Source organism: Doryrhamphus excisus, linkage group LG10, assembly GCF_037039965.1.
Source record: "Doryrhamphus excisus strain RoL-2023G ecotype Guam linkage group LG10, RoL_Dexc_Guam_v1.1, whole genome shotgun sequence".
Taxonomy (NCBI): Eukaryota; Metazoa; Chordata; class Actinopteri; order Syngnathiformes; family Syngnathidae; genus Doryrhamphus; species Doryrhamphus excisus.
This window is the reverse complement of record NC_136366.1, coordinates 2,577,416-2,597,346: the sequence shown is the minus strand read 5'-3', so window position 1 is coordinate 2,597,346 and position 19,931 is coordinate 2,577,416. Positions and strand designations below refer to the sequence as shown.

Below are 19,931 nucleotides of genomic sequence, written 5' to 3'. Positions count from 1 at the left end.
TGTAAACACCAACACCTCAAGTTTTTCTTTCCCTTGTTGGAATAACTCATCCTTGTTGGAATAACTTCATCCAGTCTTGAAATTTAGTTTGAATCAAAAACAAACTTTCCTTAGCAGTCCAGTGCCGATTGCTCGCCTCCATTTTTTTTAATCGAAGAACATCTGGAGCTGCGTGTTACATCATATCTCAGCATTCGCTGAAAGAACGCACCCAGGAACAGGAAAAGATAAAGTTCAATCTTGCTAATATTTTATAATTAAGCTCAGCACATGTTTTATATAGATATATATTTTCTTTTTTAATAAAACCGGACTTGTGAATGGCGTATAGAAGGGTTTAGATTCTGTTCCACAGATGGCGCTAATGCACACCAAAACTGCTTGCCAACCGCCAATAAACAACAGAAGAAGAACACCAGGAAGAAGAACGCAGTCTGACAATTTTTCCGATTGAGCAGGTACAAGATACTTCAATCGGATTGGGGAAATTCCGAATGGAATTAGAATATTTGGGTCCATGTATACGTGGCTAATGTGATGCATTAGCACCATCTTTCTTTCAGGCTAAAGACAATGAATAGAGAGTAGGCAACCATCTTACGCCGAAATAAGCCTACCTCGCCTAAATGTGGAGGATCTCTAAACTGTAAATCCAAGCTTTAGAGGTCTCTATCGCAGTATCATCAATGCTGGCCTGCATCTGCCAGAAGAAGCTGGGAGCTGATTTTTGTGTTTACACAAGATTAGAGAGCAGGAACGGAAGAAGGTGGTGGATATGATAGCTTCAAGCCGAGCAGCTCCGCTTTCACATTCAGCCAACAACGCACAAACTTGGGACCACAGGGCGAAGTGAAGGAAAGCCATAGGAGGTAGAAACAATACGAGCCTGTAAACCTCCGTGTGTGTCTACTGCCTAAGGAAGGAGCGTCCAAAGTGCGGTCTGAGGGCCATCTGTGGTCAGTGACGGTTCTTTAATTGTAAATTCCTCCATCTATCCATTTTCTATACTGCTTATCCTCACTGTATCCTCCACTGTGCTGGAGCCTATCCCAGCTGTCTTTGTCGTCGATGTTGTCTTGTGAACATAGTGTATTTCAGGTGTCAACACGGCCAGGTTAGGGTTCATGTTACATGCTGTAAAGTCTTACAATGCAACTTAAGTCTACTTACCACCTGTCCTGTCATATGGCACTCACAATGACACACGGTACACAAGCATGAATGACCGTTCATAAACAACACAACAACCCATGATGAAAGACACATAACACGTGTTCACATGTACACATGGGTCGGATCGTCATAGTTTGCATGCACTTCCTCTAACTTCATCCTTGGCCAAACTCTGGGCTGGTCCACACAGAAACATTTATCAGCCTTGCTTCCACATGGCTCGGATGTTTTGGACGTACAAATCTGGCTTTCAGAGTGGATAAATCTTTGGATTGCCTCTGGACAAGAAAGGATTACGTCACTACAGTAATCCCTCATTTATCACGGTCAATTGTTCCACACCTGACCGTGATAAGTGAGTCTCTGCAAAAGTAGGATTCTTTATTTATAAATGGAATATTTTTGTAGTTAGTGCATAGAAAACCTGTTTAAAACATGATTAATATTATTAGAGCTCTGTAGACATGAAATAACACCCCTATAGTCACTTCCGCGCTCTTATTATCCGATATAGCAGATTTAATAAGTGAAAATAAGACATAAATAAGACTTGTACTGATGTAAATGTGTCCCGATGGTGCAGACAATACGAGATGTCGAGGGTTCAAGTTTGAGTTTTAGCTCGGCATGGGTTACAGCCACAAGAGTAGATCATTTGAGATCATTCAAAGCTGCAATTAAAGCCTGTTGTTCCTGCGAAAACGTCTGGTGCTTGTGTGTCTCACAACACCCAGCGTTCTTCTGAATGCCCTGTATTTGTATTTTTGCTTCATTTAGTCACTTTTATGCTTGAAAATGCTTCATTTAGTCAAAAGAAACATGTCCAATTTGTAGACTTAAGTAGTCACAGCCGCAGGAGAATGCGTTGTTGGGTGCCGTGGAGACAGGGATCTATGCTAGGTAATACTGTTAAAAAAAACAACACACACAAACTCAAAAATGCACAAGGGAATCATTCAAACGAGACCAAGTAAAAGACGTGACACCTACGTATTAGTATGGTGGAGAGTTCATAACAATGATAAATAAATACGCCTGATAAATGGAACCGATATATACTGTACTAGTCAAAATACAGAAATAGAAAAACGCCATCAGAATAATGAAGTATTAGGATGGACCAGTGCCAACCACTCTTCTTCTAAATATAAAAAGCCAGCAATAAACACACTGGTAATTAGTACTACGACCCATACTTTGCTTTTTTTTGCAATGACTTTGCTAAGGTGACACATTTATTGTTCATGTAATGAGCAGCTAAATAAATTAAATAGTAGTATTGATTTGGATCAATCATCATATATCATATGGAGCATATTATCATTCATCATGATGTGATAATATCATAATATCAATATCTCCAATTCATGCTGTGATTACAAGAAAATAATAGTCAAGTAATTCATAATATGTTGAATAAACATTGAATTTTAAATAGCAATAACGGAGACAAAAATGGCGATGGCAAATGCATGTACGTACGCCAGACAATACAAATGAGAAACAATGAAGCACTACAGCAAGTGTGTGTAAAGGTGTATTGGGGGGGGTGTACACACACACACACACACACACACACACACACACACTGGTCTCATCAAACAGTTGGACGTAGGCCAAGTTCATCTGTTAATGGACAGCCGTCGTCAGGGCTGAGCCCTCCCCCACAACCCCTATCCATCTATATCCATATCCCGCCCCCCCGCCAAGGCACAGCAGGCCTCAAGGCACTCCACCCCTATGCGCTCTTTCTTCCTCATCCCTCAATCCTGCTTTTTCCACCTTTTTTTCCTCACTTCAATCCCCCCCTCTGTCTCTCATCACCTAACTTTGTCTACCAGCATTTCCTTTGTATGGCAAAGATAAATGTGTGTGTGTGTGTGTGTGCGTGTGTGTGTGTGTACATGTGGGCTGTCAGCAGACAGTTCATGTTCACACTTAATTAATCAGGAATTAAGTCATGGCGGTAATAAATACATTTCAGGACAATAAAAAATATTTAAAGCCGTATGGTGTGTGTGTATGTGTGTGTGTGTGTATGTGCATGTATGTGTGTGTGTATGTAGTCCAATGGCTAACAAAAGAAGGAACAAAAATGCTGTACTGTAGGACAAAAGAGATGAGAAAGAGCGATGGGAAAAAAGGAAGAGGTTGTTAAAAAATAGCTGAGGGATTTTTCGTCCCTGCTGTGTACACCATTTCAACTTTTCCTGTGAATGAATTTCTCAAAATATTTCACTTATTTATTTATTTATTTTTTGCCGCAGGCCAATAAAAAAAGCCCACAGATGGGTCGGACTTTGGACATCCCTGGTGTACATTATTTTTAGGCAAGGACTCATTTTGTAACTCAACTGCAGCAGTGCTCTCATTCTAGAGCTGCAACAGTTAATCAATTAATCATTTGATAATTGGTTAATTAATCAAAAACCTACTTTCGTTGTGTTTTAGACAAAATAAGATACTCATACGTATCTGCTTTGACTTTGGAAAACAGTCATGGACATTTTTGGTTCTGTTTGTGTTTGCCCAACAGATTACTCGATTAATCCAAACAACAAGCTTCAGATTAATCGACTAAGAAAATAATCATGAGTTGCAGCCATTTCTCAGTCCATATAAAACCTTAGTGACCTCTCTACCCTCTCTCTATCCCGTTCTGCAACATGGCTTCTGTGACACTCTACAAGATTCTGCCAATATTCAGGGTGCTAGTGGAAAATCTGGTGCATGACCAGAATTTCTCTTATTTTCCCGGAAAACTCCCTCATTTTCCAATGCAAATATAACAAGCCTTTGTTTCAATGCCAGTCAAAAAGTATTCCATCCATGGAATCAGTCACTGTCATAATCTGTTGATGGTCAACCTGTCATTCAACAGCAAGCACAACTTTCCAGACACTGGCCAGTTTTCGGTCTCATTGGGATTTAGGTCAGGTAGGGAAGGGGGGGAGTACTGTCATAATTATTTCACCATTAAGGCCTTAAAGGTGGAAGAATAATGACACGGCTAACCATGCAGTCTTGTTCGGTGTTGGCGGGCTTTCAACCATGTCTATGAGCACCGAGCACCTTGTACTTCAGCGTACTCGAAAAGGTTACCGTTCTGGAATATGACAACACGAGAGGATAATCCTTTCTTGCTTGCTTAACATTTTTTTCTCAGCCACTTCTCGGCATCCTGTTGTCTCTTTTCAACAAATATCCAAGCAAGAGTCCAACATCACAGACAATCAAAGGAAGACTAGGGCTGCAAAAACAATTATTTTCTTAGTCGATTAATCTGAAGCTTATTTGGATTAATCGAATAATCAATTTGGTCTAAAGTAGCACTGTTCTGCAACATGTCAGAAAAATGTCCATTACTGTTTTCCAAAGTCAAAGCTGATGTATGTGAATATCTTCAATTTGTCTAAAACACAATTAGAGAGCTGATTAATCATTGATTAATTGTTGCAATGCTATAATATTAGTCAATTTGGACTATTTTGCCTGAGAAAAAGAAGATGCCTAATAACTATACACCTCCTTACACACATCACCAAATATGCTTTAATCCAAAAAGCATTTTATTGGAAGTAGAGTTGGAAAATATGCATCAAAAATTCAGATTTACTCAAAATACTCGCCCAACAATACAGCAATACACACACACACACACACACATGCAAAGAATGTCTCACTGCATTGTTTATTTAACAAGAAAGGTGATGTCTTTATTTTAAGTGGAATAATATGCGTACATATTTTCCTTCCTTTTTCGTGACAGGTTAGGTTTAACAGTTGTTAAACAACAAATTTGAATTTAATTTTTACACTCCGGCTTTATTAAAAAAAAAAAAACATCAGAAAAAATTTTTGAACCTACAGCTATAGTGCTGGAAAAAAAACATGGCTGATATTCCCTGCAGCAAATTTGACTGTTGTACCAAAAAAAAAAAATGCTAATAAAATATCTTTATTTAGTTTTAAGTTGTTTTTTTTTAAAACCTTGCAAGCACATTACTATTATTGCCCCCCTACGGACCACACACACAGCAGAAATCCGTGTGAAAATGATACACACATCCATGCAGGAACGCCCACAGGGGAAACAGATTGAAAAATGGCTAAAAAGTACATTTTAGCCGTTCCATTTTGGGGGGATAAATTATCCATTAGATTTCATCATATCTTACAGGGCAATTACATCAAGAAAATGATAGCGGGCATGGGATCAATTATTCATGCTCTTGGCCTAAGACCAATCACCGGGCATACACACACACACACACACACACACACACACGTGAGAAAATGGCCCATCAGTTCATCTGACTACCTAAAAAAGTTCATTTGCTTAATAATTTACCTGTACTCTGGATACAGTTTCCCAGCTGAATATTAAACACTTTGAAGTGAGTTAGATCAGCCACAGGTATTTACGGTATGCAGGGTGGGTGTGTGAAGGGGGCAAAAAGAGACCTCAGGAAACAGAGTCTCCGTGGATACGCCGCCTCAAACCACGCACATACTGTAAACACACACACGTGGGTCATTCTCCTGAAAGGGCTACCAAAAGCGTGATAGAGCAAGCAAAAATGAAAGTTGTTATTTTCTAACCAATTTGCATATTAAGTTTGTGAAGAAAAACTTATCACATATCACCAAAGAATATCATATTTGGTTGTATTTCATGGCAGCAGGGCACAAAATGTTGCTATTTATTTATATATCATATTATTACTTGCATTTGAATAAATGAGTTTTAAATCAAACGTTTAAAAATAATAATCATTTTGACATTTCTTCATGTGCTTCACTGTTTCTGCGTACAGACAAGCAGTAAAGCAAAAATGATTTACTACAATTTCAACAACTGTATTTTTAGTACAATTTATGACAGTGAGGGTTTTTTTTTTTTACAGCTTAACATCGTTGGTGTTGTTGGGCTGACCGGGACATGACGTAACGGCTTTATGTGCTTCAATTGATGGACCCTCCTGCATCCACAATGTGTTGATGCAGTCGTCAGCTCATTTGCATATAGTCTTCTTCAATTCAATCTGTGTGCACAGGACGATGTTTATATTAACGTGGCATAAGGTTTTGAGTCCAGGAAATGCATTTGCACGTCACAAAATGGCGATGTAGAAATAGGACAGATCATTTTTTACACGAATTAGACAAGAAGAAAGCATTTGATACTGTTTCTCCTGATTTCTCAGTGTTTTTGCAGTATATTTTGGATATGGTTATAACTTCAAAATCACTGTGCATCATGACCCTCGAAATGACGACACCCTCGCCGGTACCCTTTCAAGAGCCTCACCCACATATTTGCTTCTTGGACGACTTATGTACACCCACCTTACAAAAATACAAAATGGTTGATTCCACCTGGCAGGACTGGTGAAGACTAAAGATTGCTTTTACAGCCTTGTGCTTTACAAAGTAAAGAACTTTCCACAAGAGAAAGGAAGCATCTGTCGTACATTACCGTTCAGTCACAACTGTTTAAAATCATAATAATTGTGTTATGATGTACTTGGGGCGTCATTAATGGGCCTGCCTTTTCATATACAATACTTAAAACAACAAAATTCACAAACCATAGTAAAACAACTCCCATCCATCCATTTTCAATGCTGCTTCATAAAATAACATTTTTATCATAAACAAACAATAAATTATTCAAACCTGCAATGAAGGATTGTTCTTCAGGCTATCAAGTCTGATGCTTGTGTGTCTCCAACATTACAGTAACAATACTGACACCGAGTGACCAGTATAGAATACTACATATCATCTTTGAATGCGTCTTCTGAGTGCGTTATATTTATATTTCATGTAGCCGTTTTTATGCTAGAAAATGCTTCATTTAGGATAGGATATTTGATATTATTCATTTCAGACAAATTACTCCATAATTTCCATCTCTAATTCACACATTTGAGGAATTACAATGATAAACACAAATACTGTATATATAAATTGCAATACAATTTGTCCAGCAAGTTGCTGCTTTTTCCGTCGTACCTTTCAACCTTCCCACCGGGAAACTCCCATATTTTTCCCTTTTCTCCCCATCACCTTCGCATTTGAATAGTTTTCTGTGAATTTCATTAAAACAATATCCTCCACAGCTCTTCGGGTGACAGTGATGATCGTACCCACGTTTGAGCCATTGCTGCGTCGTAAAATAAGTCAAGGATAGAATATTTAAAAAATGCATTTTTATTATAAAAAAATAATCAAATTAAAGCAGTAAATAAAACCATTTTTATAAAGACATTAAAAGTCCAATGTTCATACGGGGGTCGGTATTTGGGGCCCCACCCCTGATTGTATGCGCACTGGGAAGAAGTGTAACTAGACTGTAGGGATGGCAAGATGAAGCGACAAAGAAAAGTTCATGATTTGATTTTTTATTTTATTTTATTGCCTTTTTTAAGGATTGTACCCGTAAACTACGTGTATATATTCGCTCATTAATAACCGCACATCGACTTTTACAGAAAAAGACCAACCACGATTTGCAAAATTGAGTAAAAAAGCGAGCCGGTTGAAATGTTTATGGAAAAAAAAGTACAAAAAGACAGCTGACATGTAAAATGAATGGGCTGACAGAAAGAGAGCGAGAGCGAGATGGGCATTGAGAAATCATTTTACCATGTCAGCTGACCCATATAGGACCCAGCCAGATGGTTTGTTGTCTATATTTTGTGTGTATATGTGTGTGTGTGTGTAAGACAAGCGCTGTAATGAGGGAACAGGCGAGACATCATGTAAATTAAATACGTCCAATCTCTGGCTCTGCTCTAAATCATCACAATTAAAAATAATGCAACTTTCATTTATATTAGCCTAAAAAAAAAAAACACACACATCCATGGTTTTCTCACACACATCTTACCCTAGGCACAAAAATACACAACACACACACAAGCATGAAAACACCCCCTGACATGCGGGCTCTGACAAGCGTGGCTGATGTGCACGGCGAATGCGCATGGTAATAGGCCAATCAAAAATGCAAAACAATTGGCAATTACTGTGAGGAACTAATGGTCATTAGAATTTACAACTAGGTAATGAACTAAAGTCTGCCCACTGCATGCATATTCATAAAGCTATTTGAGCTTTGAAGATTAAAGTAGCGCTTAAAATTCAAATGAGCGTCCGCAAATTATCTGGAAAAGTCAGTGCTGCTGCTGGTGGCAGTTTGTGTACGTGTGTATGTGTGCGTTTCAGGGGGGGGGGGGGGGTTGGGTCCCTTATGCATATGTGTTTATGAGTGGAAAAAAAAAAACTGTCATTTGCCGATGCTTATGACACGGTGCCAGTTTGTACATTTTTATATTATCGGTGGATTTCCACTTGCTATGCTATGCTCTTCACATGTGATGGGAATATTGACTGGTCTTACTGGGAATGTAGTGTGACGTTTCACAATTCAGTTCTCTATCAAAACACTCCTCTTGTTGACTAGCTATTTAACTCCCTGTGTCGTTGCAGTGAACAGTGGCGACTGAAGCAACATCCAGATCGTCCCTTCCCATGTTGAACTTCAAATTCTGCGGCTTCACTCTATCACTGAGTTTACAAAACATAATAATTAATAAATCATCCTGTTTCATAGTTGAATACAGCCTTAGCCTTAGTCAAAAAATATGCAAATTCAAGATTATTACTGCCTTAATTAAGCATTTTCAAGCCTTAAGTTAAATAGAAGACAACGTATTCAAAGCCGTTATGTAGTATTCCAGGTTTCTATTTTCTCAAGGCTGCACGGTGGATGAGTGGTTAGTGTGCAGGCCTCACAGCTAGGAGACCTGAGTTCAATTCCACCCTCGGCCATCTCTGTGTGGAGTTTTCTCACATTCCAAAAAACATGCTAGGTTCGTTAGCGACTCCAAATTGTCCATAGGTATGAATGTGAGTGTGAATGGTTGTTTGTCTATATGTGCCCTGTGATTGGCTGGCCACCAGTCCAGGATGAACCCCGCCTCTCGCCTGAAGACAGCTGGGATAGGCTCCAGCACCCTCATGAGGATAAGCGGTAGAAAATGAATGAATGAATGTATGTTATGTTTCTAACAATGTTAGAAATTGGATTTAGAAAATCATAAACGGGTTTTCTTTGCTCTAAGTACGACAAAATTCTATTTACAAATAAGGAATCCTACTTCACTTATCGCGGAACAAATTAACTGTGATAAATGAGGGATTACTGTAGATAACAGTTTATAGTAATGTACTCAATTTCACAATCTGTAATGATAACTCATAAAAATTAGTAAATCAATAGTAAATTACTTAGTAAATCATAGAAATCATATCCAGATTGTTGCGGTGAGTTGCTGCAAACAATCTTTTTCATTTCCATGTACAAACCATAAAAAAAAAAAACAGTAACAGAAGTTTCCAAACTTCTAAACTTTGCAATGAGGGTCGAACATGCGTCTAAGTCGATATTGTTATGGCGCTGTAAAGATGGATCCGACTTTTTATGGCAATTTACGCACTTTTCATTTACCGCTGAGAAGGACGTGGAGTGCAGATGGGAAGATGGGAGACACAACAGAACACACGCACGATGCCACAGTAAAAGATCAAACCCAACTCACTCTGTCACACACAAAGGTGTGTCCGCGTCATTTATACAGGTCAGTAAACGCATCACTCTCATATATACACACACATTCAATCTCGCAAAGGATCTGCTGTGTTCATATTGACAATCATACACACTCTGGTATTCAGACAGCGTCGGTCATAATAAAGGAGGCGTTGATAAGTGCATGTGTGTGCGTGTGCACGAGTGCTCTGTAATCCAGTGGCATATATAAATAAACTTTGTAGCGTATAAACACTTTTATGAAGCCTTCAAGATAATAAGAGAGTAACATGTGCAACCCGTGAGCAGTCTGAGTGTGCGGAGTGTGTATATATATGAGTGTGAGTGTGGAAATAAACACACCCAGTGAGCAGCAAGTGAGCCAAAAACAGACGCTTTTCCCTCTCGCCACGAGGAGTAAATGTAGCGTGGACACCGAATTGCTTAGATAAACACAAAGGAATCAGATCAATAAACAATCCTCATCAGTTCAATGCCGAGTAGCGTGCTGGAGTAGTCGCAGACGCCAGGGTAAATACCGCCGACTAGCATCATATCTATCTGTGTTTGTCATTGTTTTATATGCGGGAGGTCTGCTGTGGTCCACCAACCGCTCTCCATCTGTGGTATGTCGTCTCAGGGATCAGCTGTCAATCAAAGAGTGCGGCGATGTCATTCTTTTCAGACTTTTTTTTATTGCTACTATGTGTTTTTTTTTTTGTCTTCGGATTTTATTACGGATTACTTGTCACAGATGGAGCGAACATGGCTGCCCAGGATGTGTGGGCAGCAACCCTGTAGCACCCAGATCTTCTCTCGGTACTATGATCAATGTGAAGGTGGACATAGTGGAAGGAACGAACATTCAAACGCCACACAGGAAAGGTCCGAAAGTTGTGTCTTGGAGTAAAACGTAATCCCTTGCTCCAGACCCGACCATAATAAAGTCTGATTACCGTATTTTCCGGACTATAAGTCGCACTTTTTTTCATAGGTTGGCTGTTCCTGCGACTTATACTCCAGAGCGACTTATACATGAAAAAACTGTTTATGTTACATAAACACTGGACACCTTTTGTGTTTGTTTATTTTTTTGTGTAGCTGAATAAGCATTGTGTTAGCATATCTTACACCTATTCAGCCTGTTCTCTATTCTTTTATTGTTAGAACTTGCCTTCCAAGAGGACGTAATGTCTGTTTTGAAGTAGTTTGGAAAATAAATTACCCGCAAAAAATGCGAATTATACTCCAGTGCAACTTATGTAGGTTATTTTTCTACCTAATTATGCATTTTTGGCCTTGTGCGACTTATATTCCGGAGTGATTTATAGTCCAGAAAATACGGTACTTCTTTATAAATCGAATATTTTTATAGTTACAACACAACTTTTTAACATTATTACATATATATTATTATTATTATTTTTGAACTCTTTTTTTTAACTCTTTTTGAACTCTTTTTGAAGCCTTCAAGACATCAAATAACAACCCTATAGTCGCCTTTACACTCCAAAACAACAAAATACAACATTTAATACATAAATAAAACCAAGCTAAAGCTAAAAGGTAGCCCGTCTTCGGGATTATTGTGCCTGTTGTGAGATCAATCATTCAAACCTGCAATGAAGGATTGTTCTTCAGGCTATCAAGTCTGGTGCTTGTGTGTCTCCAACATGACAGTAACAATACTGACACCGAGTGACCAGTATAGAATACTACATATCATCTTTGAATGCGTCTTCTGAGTGCATTATATTTATATTTATATTTCATGTAGCCGTTTTTTTGCTGGAAAATGTGTCATTTAGGAAAGAGCAGTCAAAATCCTGGGGGCATGTCTTTGGAAATATGGCTTAGTTATTACATTTTTTGAAATTTTTGTTATTAATTTCAGACAAATTACTCCATAATGCCCATCTCTAATTCATACATTTGAGGAATTACAATGATAAACACAAATACTGTATATAAATTGCAATACAATTTGTCCATGTGTTGCCCTCACCAGCAAGTTGCTGCTTTTTCCGCCGTACCTTTCAACCTTCCCACCGGGAAACTCCCATATTTCTCCCTTCTCTCCCCATCACCTTCGCATTTGAATAGTTTTCAGTGAATTTCATTAAAACAATATCCTCCACGGCACCGCGGGTGACAGTGATGATCGTACCCACGTTTGAGCCACAGCAATCTGCGAGGGCATCTTTCGGGAATTTCCCGGAAAACGCCAATGTTATTTTCAAATGCAAATATGCATTCAGTTTGTATGTGTCACATTTCATGCATTCTATATTTCCAACTCATTCCAAGCCCTTCCACAGTTTGTCCGTCACCACACGAGAAGATTCAAGCTCCAAAAGGCTGCACTTGAGCCCGCTAATAAATCTTATGTTAGAAAAGAACGAAACAGCGGCCAACAATAGATTAGTGATGGCAGCCTGTGTGTGAAATCTCTTTGTAGGCTCGCCGCGGCGTGAGAGACGCACACCAAACACAAGCAAAGGGCTTCATTTTCCGTCTGCAGTGCAGGATTTACATCAAGTGCTTGTCGCAAGGAGGGCAGAGATGAAGGCGGGAGTCAAAAAACAAAATGAAATGAAGAAAAACAAAAAACAAAAGTAAGAGTCAGGGCAGAGGAGGGGAGAGAGAGGGCGAGAAAGAGAGAGAGAGAGGAATGAGGTTGAGAATAAGATCTGACATCAAGCAAGAAAATAAATGGGCCTTGGAGATGAACTAATATGTATTGAGGTGAGCTGCATTAGCTTTGATGATGAGATAATTACTAAACAATAAATCACACGCAACAATTATCATGTTGGCGGGATTGGAATGGGAATAAGTTATCAGTGTCATGCTAATGGATTTCATTGATACTTTGAAGAGGGTCTCGCTACATTTTGGAGTTCATCTGTGCAAGCACTAATAATGTCTGCGCTAATGAGCTAATATTGATAGTGTAGCGCAGTTTGTCAGCCGATAACGTGATTGGTCAACGGGATGAACGGTTGTTTCTTCTGGCTCCATTTCAGCTCATTAACACGCGTCGTTACTGAGGAATGCTTTTATTTATCTTATTAGGACTACAATCATATTCATACGAATCAATCCATGATATTCAATTATCAAACAAAGAATTTTATAATCGATCAAAGTCATGCTGAGGTGAGATGTGGTCATTCACACACACACACACACACACACACATACACACACATGCAAAGCCCTCTCTTTTGAGACATTAGTAATGCTTTTTTTTGAATGAACTGCGCCTGAGGGATTATAATCACAATTTTCATCTCAGTCAGGGATTAATAGAATAAATGGGCAAGAGAGAGTGCATAATGTGTGTGTGTGTGTGTGAGGGGGGGGTGATAGGGAGGTATGCTGTTTTTTGCATCACTGATCACTGATTTGCTTATACAGTTCACACACACACACACATACACACACACAGACGCACAAGCAATGTATCCTCTCCACGGCCGCAGCTCTTTGATATGCAAATAGCGGCGGCCAAGCACGAGTTGGACGCTTTGTGCTCTTCGGAGCGTTGCAGCTGGAGCATCATTGTCGCACTCTGACCACAGATACACATTTCACAACAAGCAGCCGGAGAGCCATCACATAACACGCACAGACTCGGAACACAAAAACATGCTACAAAAAAAATGCAAGTCTAAGCTTTAATAATGGATCGCATTTCCAGGAATGACTGCAGACATTTTTAAATGATTACGACAACAAATCATAATATGTGATATTTGGGCTTGGGCTGCAACTAATGGTTGTTTTCTTGGTCAATTCATCTTTCAATTAATCGAGGAATTGGTTAGGCAAAGGGGGGCAAACTTTCCGACTGGGGGCCACATAGTTTTCCATGTTAGAGCGTGCCAAGGGCCAATAAAAAAAACAGCTTTGGGCTGCAAATGGCCCCGGGGCCTCACTTTGGACAACCCTGGGTTAGGCACTAGACCTGTGGTCGGGAACATTTGAACAACCATGAAAGCCTCATATTTTAAAATGCATTTCCAGTAGAGTTATATCATATTTTTCAACATTTAATAGAACTACAGTAAAGAACACCAATAATTTTAGAATATGTTACGTCTCTGAATTTAGTTTTTTAAAAACAATGTTATATTGAAACTATCCAAAAATAAATAAATGTGACTTGTGGTGCAAGTGAATGGTTTTCCTTCTTCTTGTTGACTCAGGTAGGCTAACGCACTATTCAGTAATAATAAAGTTTCGGTGCCCGACCTGGAAAATATCCAAATTGGCATTGGCTATGGCCACCCACATTGTGGTTGGTAGACAATGGATGGATGGATTAAAATGCATAAGAAAGTTTTACATTTTTAATGTTATTTTTTTGAAAAAAAAATAAATGTCAGATGAAGTCATCAAAAAGGCCATATCCGGCTCCAGAGCCATAGATTCCCTGGTTTGGTAGCGGAAAAGACACAAAAATGTTCCCAAAGTCAAAGCCACGAGTGTGATGTGTTTTTGCCAAAAACACAAAAATACATCTGCTTTCATGGATGACTAAGAAAATAAAAAATATTCACATATTAGAGGCTGAAATTGGGGTATATTTACATTTTTACATCAACAAAGACTGACTCGAATCCCAAAATACTTTGTTGCCTGATTGTTGCAGCTGTAAAACGGACACATTTTCGTACAAAAAATGCTATATTTTAAATAGTCACCCCCGACACTAAAAAGATGTGTTTGACCAATATAGACTTCATTTATTGTCTGAGTGGCTTGATTTGCTGTAAGAAGAAATATAATGAGTAGAGATGCGGCTTGAACACAACAAGTCAGCATGAATAAATAAGCGCCCCCTCTCTTCATTGCTTTGTCATTAGGAATGTTGGGCGGCCCTAATCAAGGCTGAAGCTACAGCAGGATTTTTTCGGTGACATATTTACTTCGCCGTGACAGTTTGGGGTCAATTAGGATGAAAGCGACGGGGCAGGAAGGGGAACACTGGCTTTTATTATAAGAGTAGATGTGTTCTTTTTTTTTTTTTTTTTTTAATATCGAACATGCGGTTGAGATTTGTTGCATAAAATACAAAATATTTTCTGCAATCCAACACAGTTATCCTGTTTTCTTCAGCCGTTTGAGTGTACAGCTGTTCATACCAGGACGTTCCCACACACACCGCTATTGAAGCAGGCAGACACCGGCATTATGATGTAAATGTCTCTAATAACCCAGTTGAGTTGGTGAGTGTGTGTGCATGTGTGCATGTGCATGTGTGTGTGTGTGTGTGAAAATATACACACCAAAGACACACCCTCTTTCACGCAGACATAGATTTACCAAGATGCAGAAGAGGTCAGAGGTGAAACGCGCGACTTGTCTGTCAATAATTTTCCTCGTTTGCGTTCAACTCAGCTGCTTTGTGGTTTTATTTCCGCACAAACACACACACAAACACGCACACGCCAAAAGGGACTAAATGGGACACAAACTGGAGCACTTAGGAGTCCTGAGACGCACTCAAAGAGCAAAATGATAACGTGCGTGTTTTTATTGTGTCTTTCCACTGCTCTATTTCATCTGCATCCTCTTTCTGCACGGGCTCATTTGGTACAGACAGGCGGCTGCTAAAAACTGCTGCTAATTAAAATGCACAGGGAGGAAAAGATGGCAGCGCAACAAATAATTAGTGGTGTTAAGATGCTTTATATAAGTGACTTTTCCTCTCGGAGCACAATGAAGGCTGGCTTTTCCCTTGCCGTTCTTGCTTGGGATTTGATTGACTGGCAAGGAAAAGATACGAGTGAGAACAAATCTATTTTACCTACGAGGTTTGGTACGCAGCAGAAGAAGGAGACGTTTAAAGCCGTAAAGGGGAGCGGCGGGCTGCATTTAGTTGGGTAAGATGTGGCGATGGAAGAAGGGAAACCACACCAAGCGGACACATCTGCTCGGGCCACATAAAAGAGAAGCGATCACACACACACACACACTTTATAAAAGAACACACACTCAGCTCGCCCAAACTCAGGAAGAGGCTACACTACTCTGAAGGAGTCATAAATACACACTTAAACGTGCGCAAATACACTGACCAGGAGGCCCACAAACGCACCGGGTCATGTGATCATGTGACAAGACAGAAGCACATTGTTCCCGGTGTCGATCCTAACCCTCATCTGCAGAAAAGCAAGACTTCAGGCCTGTTTGGGCTTGTCTCCTTACACCACAGTTAGGTGAAGCAACGCTACAACACACACACACACACATCAGGAAATATGTTGGAACTGATCCGGAGTCAATTCAGAATCGAAACCGGAGTTGTGTTCCTCATTGATACCCATAAAGCTAACCTAAGTGTCCACTACAAAGGCCTCACAAGAACTGCTTCCTATTCCGTGGCACGGCGTGCAAACCCAGCGAGTGGTGATGCATCATGGGAGGTGTGACAGCAAGTTACCTGGGAGAAGCTCCTGTTTGGGGCAGATTCCCCGAGGCGACGAGAAACGGTCATCGTCGTCGTCTGCCAGCGTGGCCTGGATGCCAACTTCCACGGGCCTCCGGCTGCGCAGAGAGCTCAAAGCGGGCGACGGGGTCAAGGCCAGGCCCGGGGACGGGGAGGGGGGCTTGTCCAGCCCTCGGCCCACGGCCAGACAGGGTGGCCCGTGGCATCGCTTCCTCTTGTGCTCGATAAAGAGCAGGATGTCCGCCAGGGGGAAGGTGGCCTGGCACTGTCCGCAGGTCAGCAGGTCCTGCTCCGGCGAGGGGTGGGGGTCGTGACCCAGCCGGGACAGCCGGCCTGCGGTTGAGCCCGGGCGGTGCCCGTTGAGGCTGCCGCTCTCCTCCGAGTGCTCCGAGCAGCGCTCCGACAGCTCCTCCGATGAGACGACTGCCGTGGATAGAGGATCGGCTGCTGGAAAGGAAGAGAAAGGGCAAAGAAAGAGAAATAGGAGTGGGAGGAATGAGGCAGAGTGAGTAAAAGGGAGGAAATTAGAAGGTGAGTCTTACTCTCAGGAAATGGAGTGTAATGTTCATACGTGTAATCTTCTTCTGTCCCATAATGAACAACTTAAAAGATGCTTACTTTATCATATCTGCATTGGTTGCATTGCATACAGTTCATGTACCAATAATAGCGAATTGATGCTTATTTGCATTTTGCCAGAAAAAGCATAACAAACACGTTCAAGGTGTGTACAGAGTGTGTGTCGGGGCACTGCGCCTTACACAAAAAACGCGTCATTCAACTCCATTTCTCACCCGGATAGACGCCAGACTACTTTTAAGAAGGCTTTTGTCAAACGTGCACCGTCCTGCAACGGGGGAGACGTGTGCAAACACAGCGGCTGCCTCAATTCAAGACGCATCCTTTAGTGTCCTTCTTTTAAAGGAGATCTTCCAGTGGAAGGTGAGGAGTGTGACGCTGGATAACGCATGTCGACCTTCTTTACTCGGCCGCCCAATTTCACATTTTAATGAACTTGAAACCACTGAGGATCAAAAAATAGATTTTAATTTTCAACGTCTGGGTGAACGGTACAGATTTTGTCTGGATGGAGAGTGTGTGTAGGAATGCAGGCCTTCGTGTGTGTGTGTGTATGTGTGTGTGTGTGTTTTATGTTATGTGGACTTCATCCCCTCCAGGAATTATCACTTGAACGCTGCACTCCTGCACACATCTGCGCACAAACTGGGACATGAAGATAACATGATAAATTCAGCACTCCCTGCAACCCCCGGTATCATCCTCCGCCCTCCATCCCCTCAACCGTTTTGATTTAACTTTCAGGTTAGCAGCCTGGCGCCCGTTACTCAACTACATGAAGGAGCTTAGATGGCGACACAGACACAGAGGCAGGCCAGATGTAACAACACAAGCCGGACGTAAATCCATCATATTGGCCATTTTTAAAGTGTCCGGTTTATGTAATATGTATGAATACAACAGCAAGTGCACCAGCAAGTATACTGGTATTTGGAAATCAATACACAATCAAAATGAAAGTATCTTGAAAAAGTAACTTTTTCTAATGATTTTTAATTCTTACATAATACAGCAGTATATCCATATTTTTGTGTTCTTATGCTGTCAAAAATCCTATAATATATAATAACTTTAGCATCATGGCGTGTTTTAAATAGTAACCAATGCCAATGCATATTATCATGCATTCCTGTACTATGTTCAAAACAACGTCTAAACATTATGATAGTGATGTGTGCAATGGTAATAGTGGTAGTGGTGGTGGTGGGGGGGGGGCTTCTAATGCCTCTACCCTGCCCCTCACCCCCCTCCCCAACCCCCCCAGTCTACACCAGTGAGTATGTAAAGGGACGACGGCAGTGAAAGTGATGAAGTTCAAGCTATGAGCAGGGTTTTTATGATCGTGCTCTGCCTCCTAGCGACAGTTTATCGCCATGGTGACTGTCACCCAGCTTGCACCCCCCCACCCCACCCCACCCCACCCCCCACACGCCTCCACCAAAAAAAAAACTAACAGCTGAATGAGCGACAGCCAGTCAACAAGACAAAACATAATCAAGCACTGATGCGTAAAAATACCCAAATATGTGTTTTTTTACTACTGCTTAGGAGAGCCGTTGACATACAACATGACTCGTAATAATTCTATAACAAATTAATTTCCCCCCCACGTCATATATTACAATTAAATGCCCATTTAAGGCCATTAAAGACAACAAATTACAGCTGAAGTGGTCATGAGGTCTTCGTGCGTAATAGAGGACTTGTATGTAAAACAGCTACTATATATATGACTTGTCTTCATTTGTTTTTTGTACTAAAAAAGATAGATATGAAAGGAAATACAAACATGTTGCAGTCTTGGAACTCCAAGCGTGAAAGTCCCTCAACTAAATGTCAATATTATAATTTCAAAAGCTCAATTTCCACCTCCAATCCACGTTTATAATACATCATCCCAAATAGAAAGAGTTACACGCACAGAAAATGACACAGAGGAAGGGGATCCGTCCACCAAAGTGTGCATGCAAGAGAGTGCGCCGACTCCTGCGGGTCAGAGGCGCCGTGTGCGCGCCTCCGCTGACCGGACCCACCGTGGGGGCACCGGGGCAGGAAACAAACGTTATCGTGTTTGTGGCTCATACGCAACAAGAGCCACAAACTTGTTGTCGCTTTTATGCGCGCTAATGTGTTGCACTTTCGGGTCCAGTTGGGTCCGAGCGGATACACCCCGGTGTCGGTGAGCTGAGCGAGGTGTTCAGTGCACGGACGTTTGTGTTTCTGGCTCTGGTACTTACGCGAGAAATCCCGTTTACTTAAGTGCTGAGGTTTGCCTTGCTTGCGGCGAGACATGGTGGCTGGCGGCGGCGCTCAGTGCGGATCACATCGGGGAAAGCCGGCGTTACGCATAGGAAACTCCGGTGGGACAAGAGAATGTCTTCATCCGGTGCCTTCGTCATCCACGAACAACAACAAAAATAATCATTTAGATCATGAAAAAAAAATTACAAATATAGCGAGGAGGCGAAGATGGATCGCGGGATCGCCTTCATGGCTTTTTTGAGAAAGAAGAGCGGAGAAAAGAGAGAGAGTGTGTGAGGATGGAGAGAGAGGAGAGAGGGGAGAGAGATGGAAAAAAAATGGCAAAAGCCCCCCTCCGCCGCCCCCCGCCCCCCCCTACCACCGCCACCCCTCCCCTCAACCCCCCCACCCCCTCTGTGCTGTGCAAGTTCAAGTGCACGGACGTGACGTTCCCGGCGAACTTGAACGTCAGGCGGTGGACGGACACCCGACGCACAAAAACATGGGCAGGGCCGCGGCACCCGAGTGGGAGTGGGAGTGGGAGGAGGGACGCAATAACAACACCAATGGACGATCATTGAAGAGGGGAGGGGCAGGGCTGCACACGAGAAATAGACCCGGTGGAAGCCAATGGACACGGAGATCAGGGGGGCCGGACAAGACACACTTGGAAGGATGTGTGTGTGCGTGAGAGAGAGAGGGAGAGCGAGAGAGAGAGGGAGAGAGAGAGAGAGAGAGAGAGGGGAGAGATGTATAATGAAAGCAATATGCAGAGAGAGAGAGAGAGAGAGAGCGAAAGGGGGCGGGGGTGTGGGGGGACGTGGACGTGAAACAGGGCAAGAGGAGCCGCCGAGTGGGGCGGGAATGATACTCCCGCACATA

The 19,931-nt window shown here is 41.5% G+C and overlaps 1 protein-coding gene across 2 annotated transcripts in view; it reads right to left on the bottom strand.

The window, feature by feature from the left end:
• The window catches only part of bcl11aa (BCL11 transcription factor A a), a 49,201-nt gene extending 29,790 nt beyond the window's left edge, over nt 1-19,411 (bottom strand). Inside the window, exons 1-2 of one of the 2 annotated variants that reach the window (XM_058056007.2) lie at nt 19,046-19,411; nt 16,224-16,676 (exon numbers count right to left, since the gene is read on the bottom strand). In XM_058056007.2, the coding sequence (XP_057911990.2) occupies nt 16,224-16,676; nt 19,046-19,100 (508 nt within the window). In that variant the 5' untranslated portion in view covers nt 19,101-19,411. The remainder of the gene's footprint in view (nt 1-16,223; nt 16,677-19,045) is intronic. The other variant, XM_058056016.2, reaches the window with a different exon arrangement.
• Nucleotides 19,412-19,931: the final 520 nt, after the last annotated feature.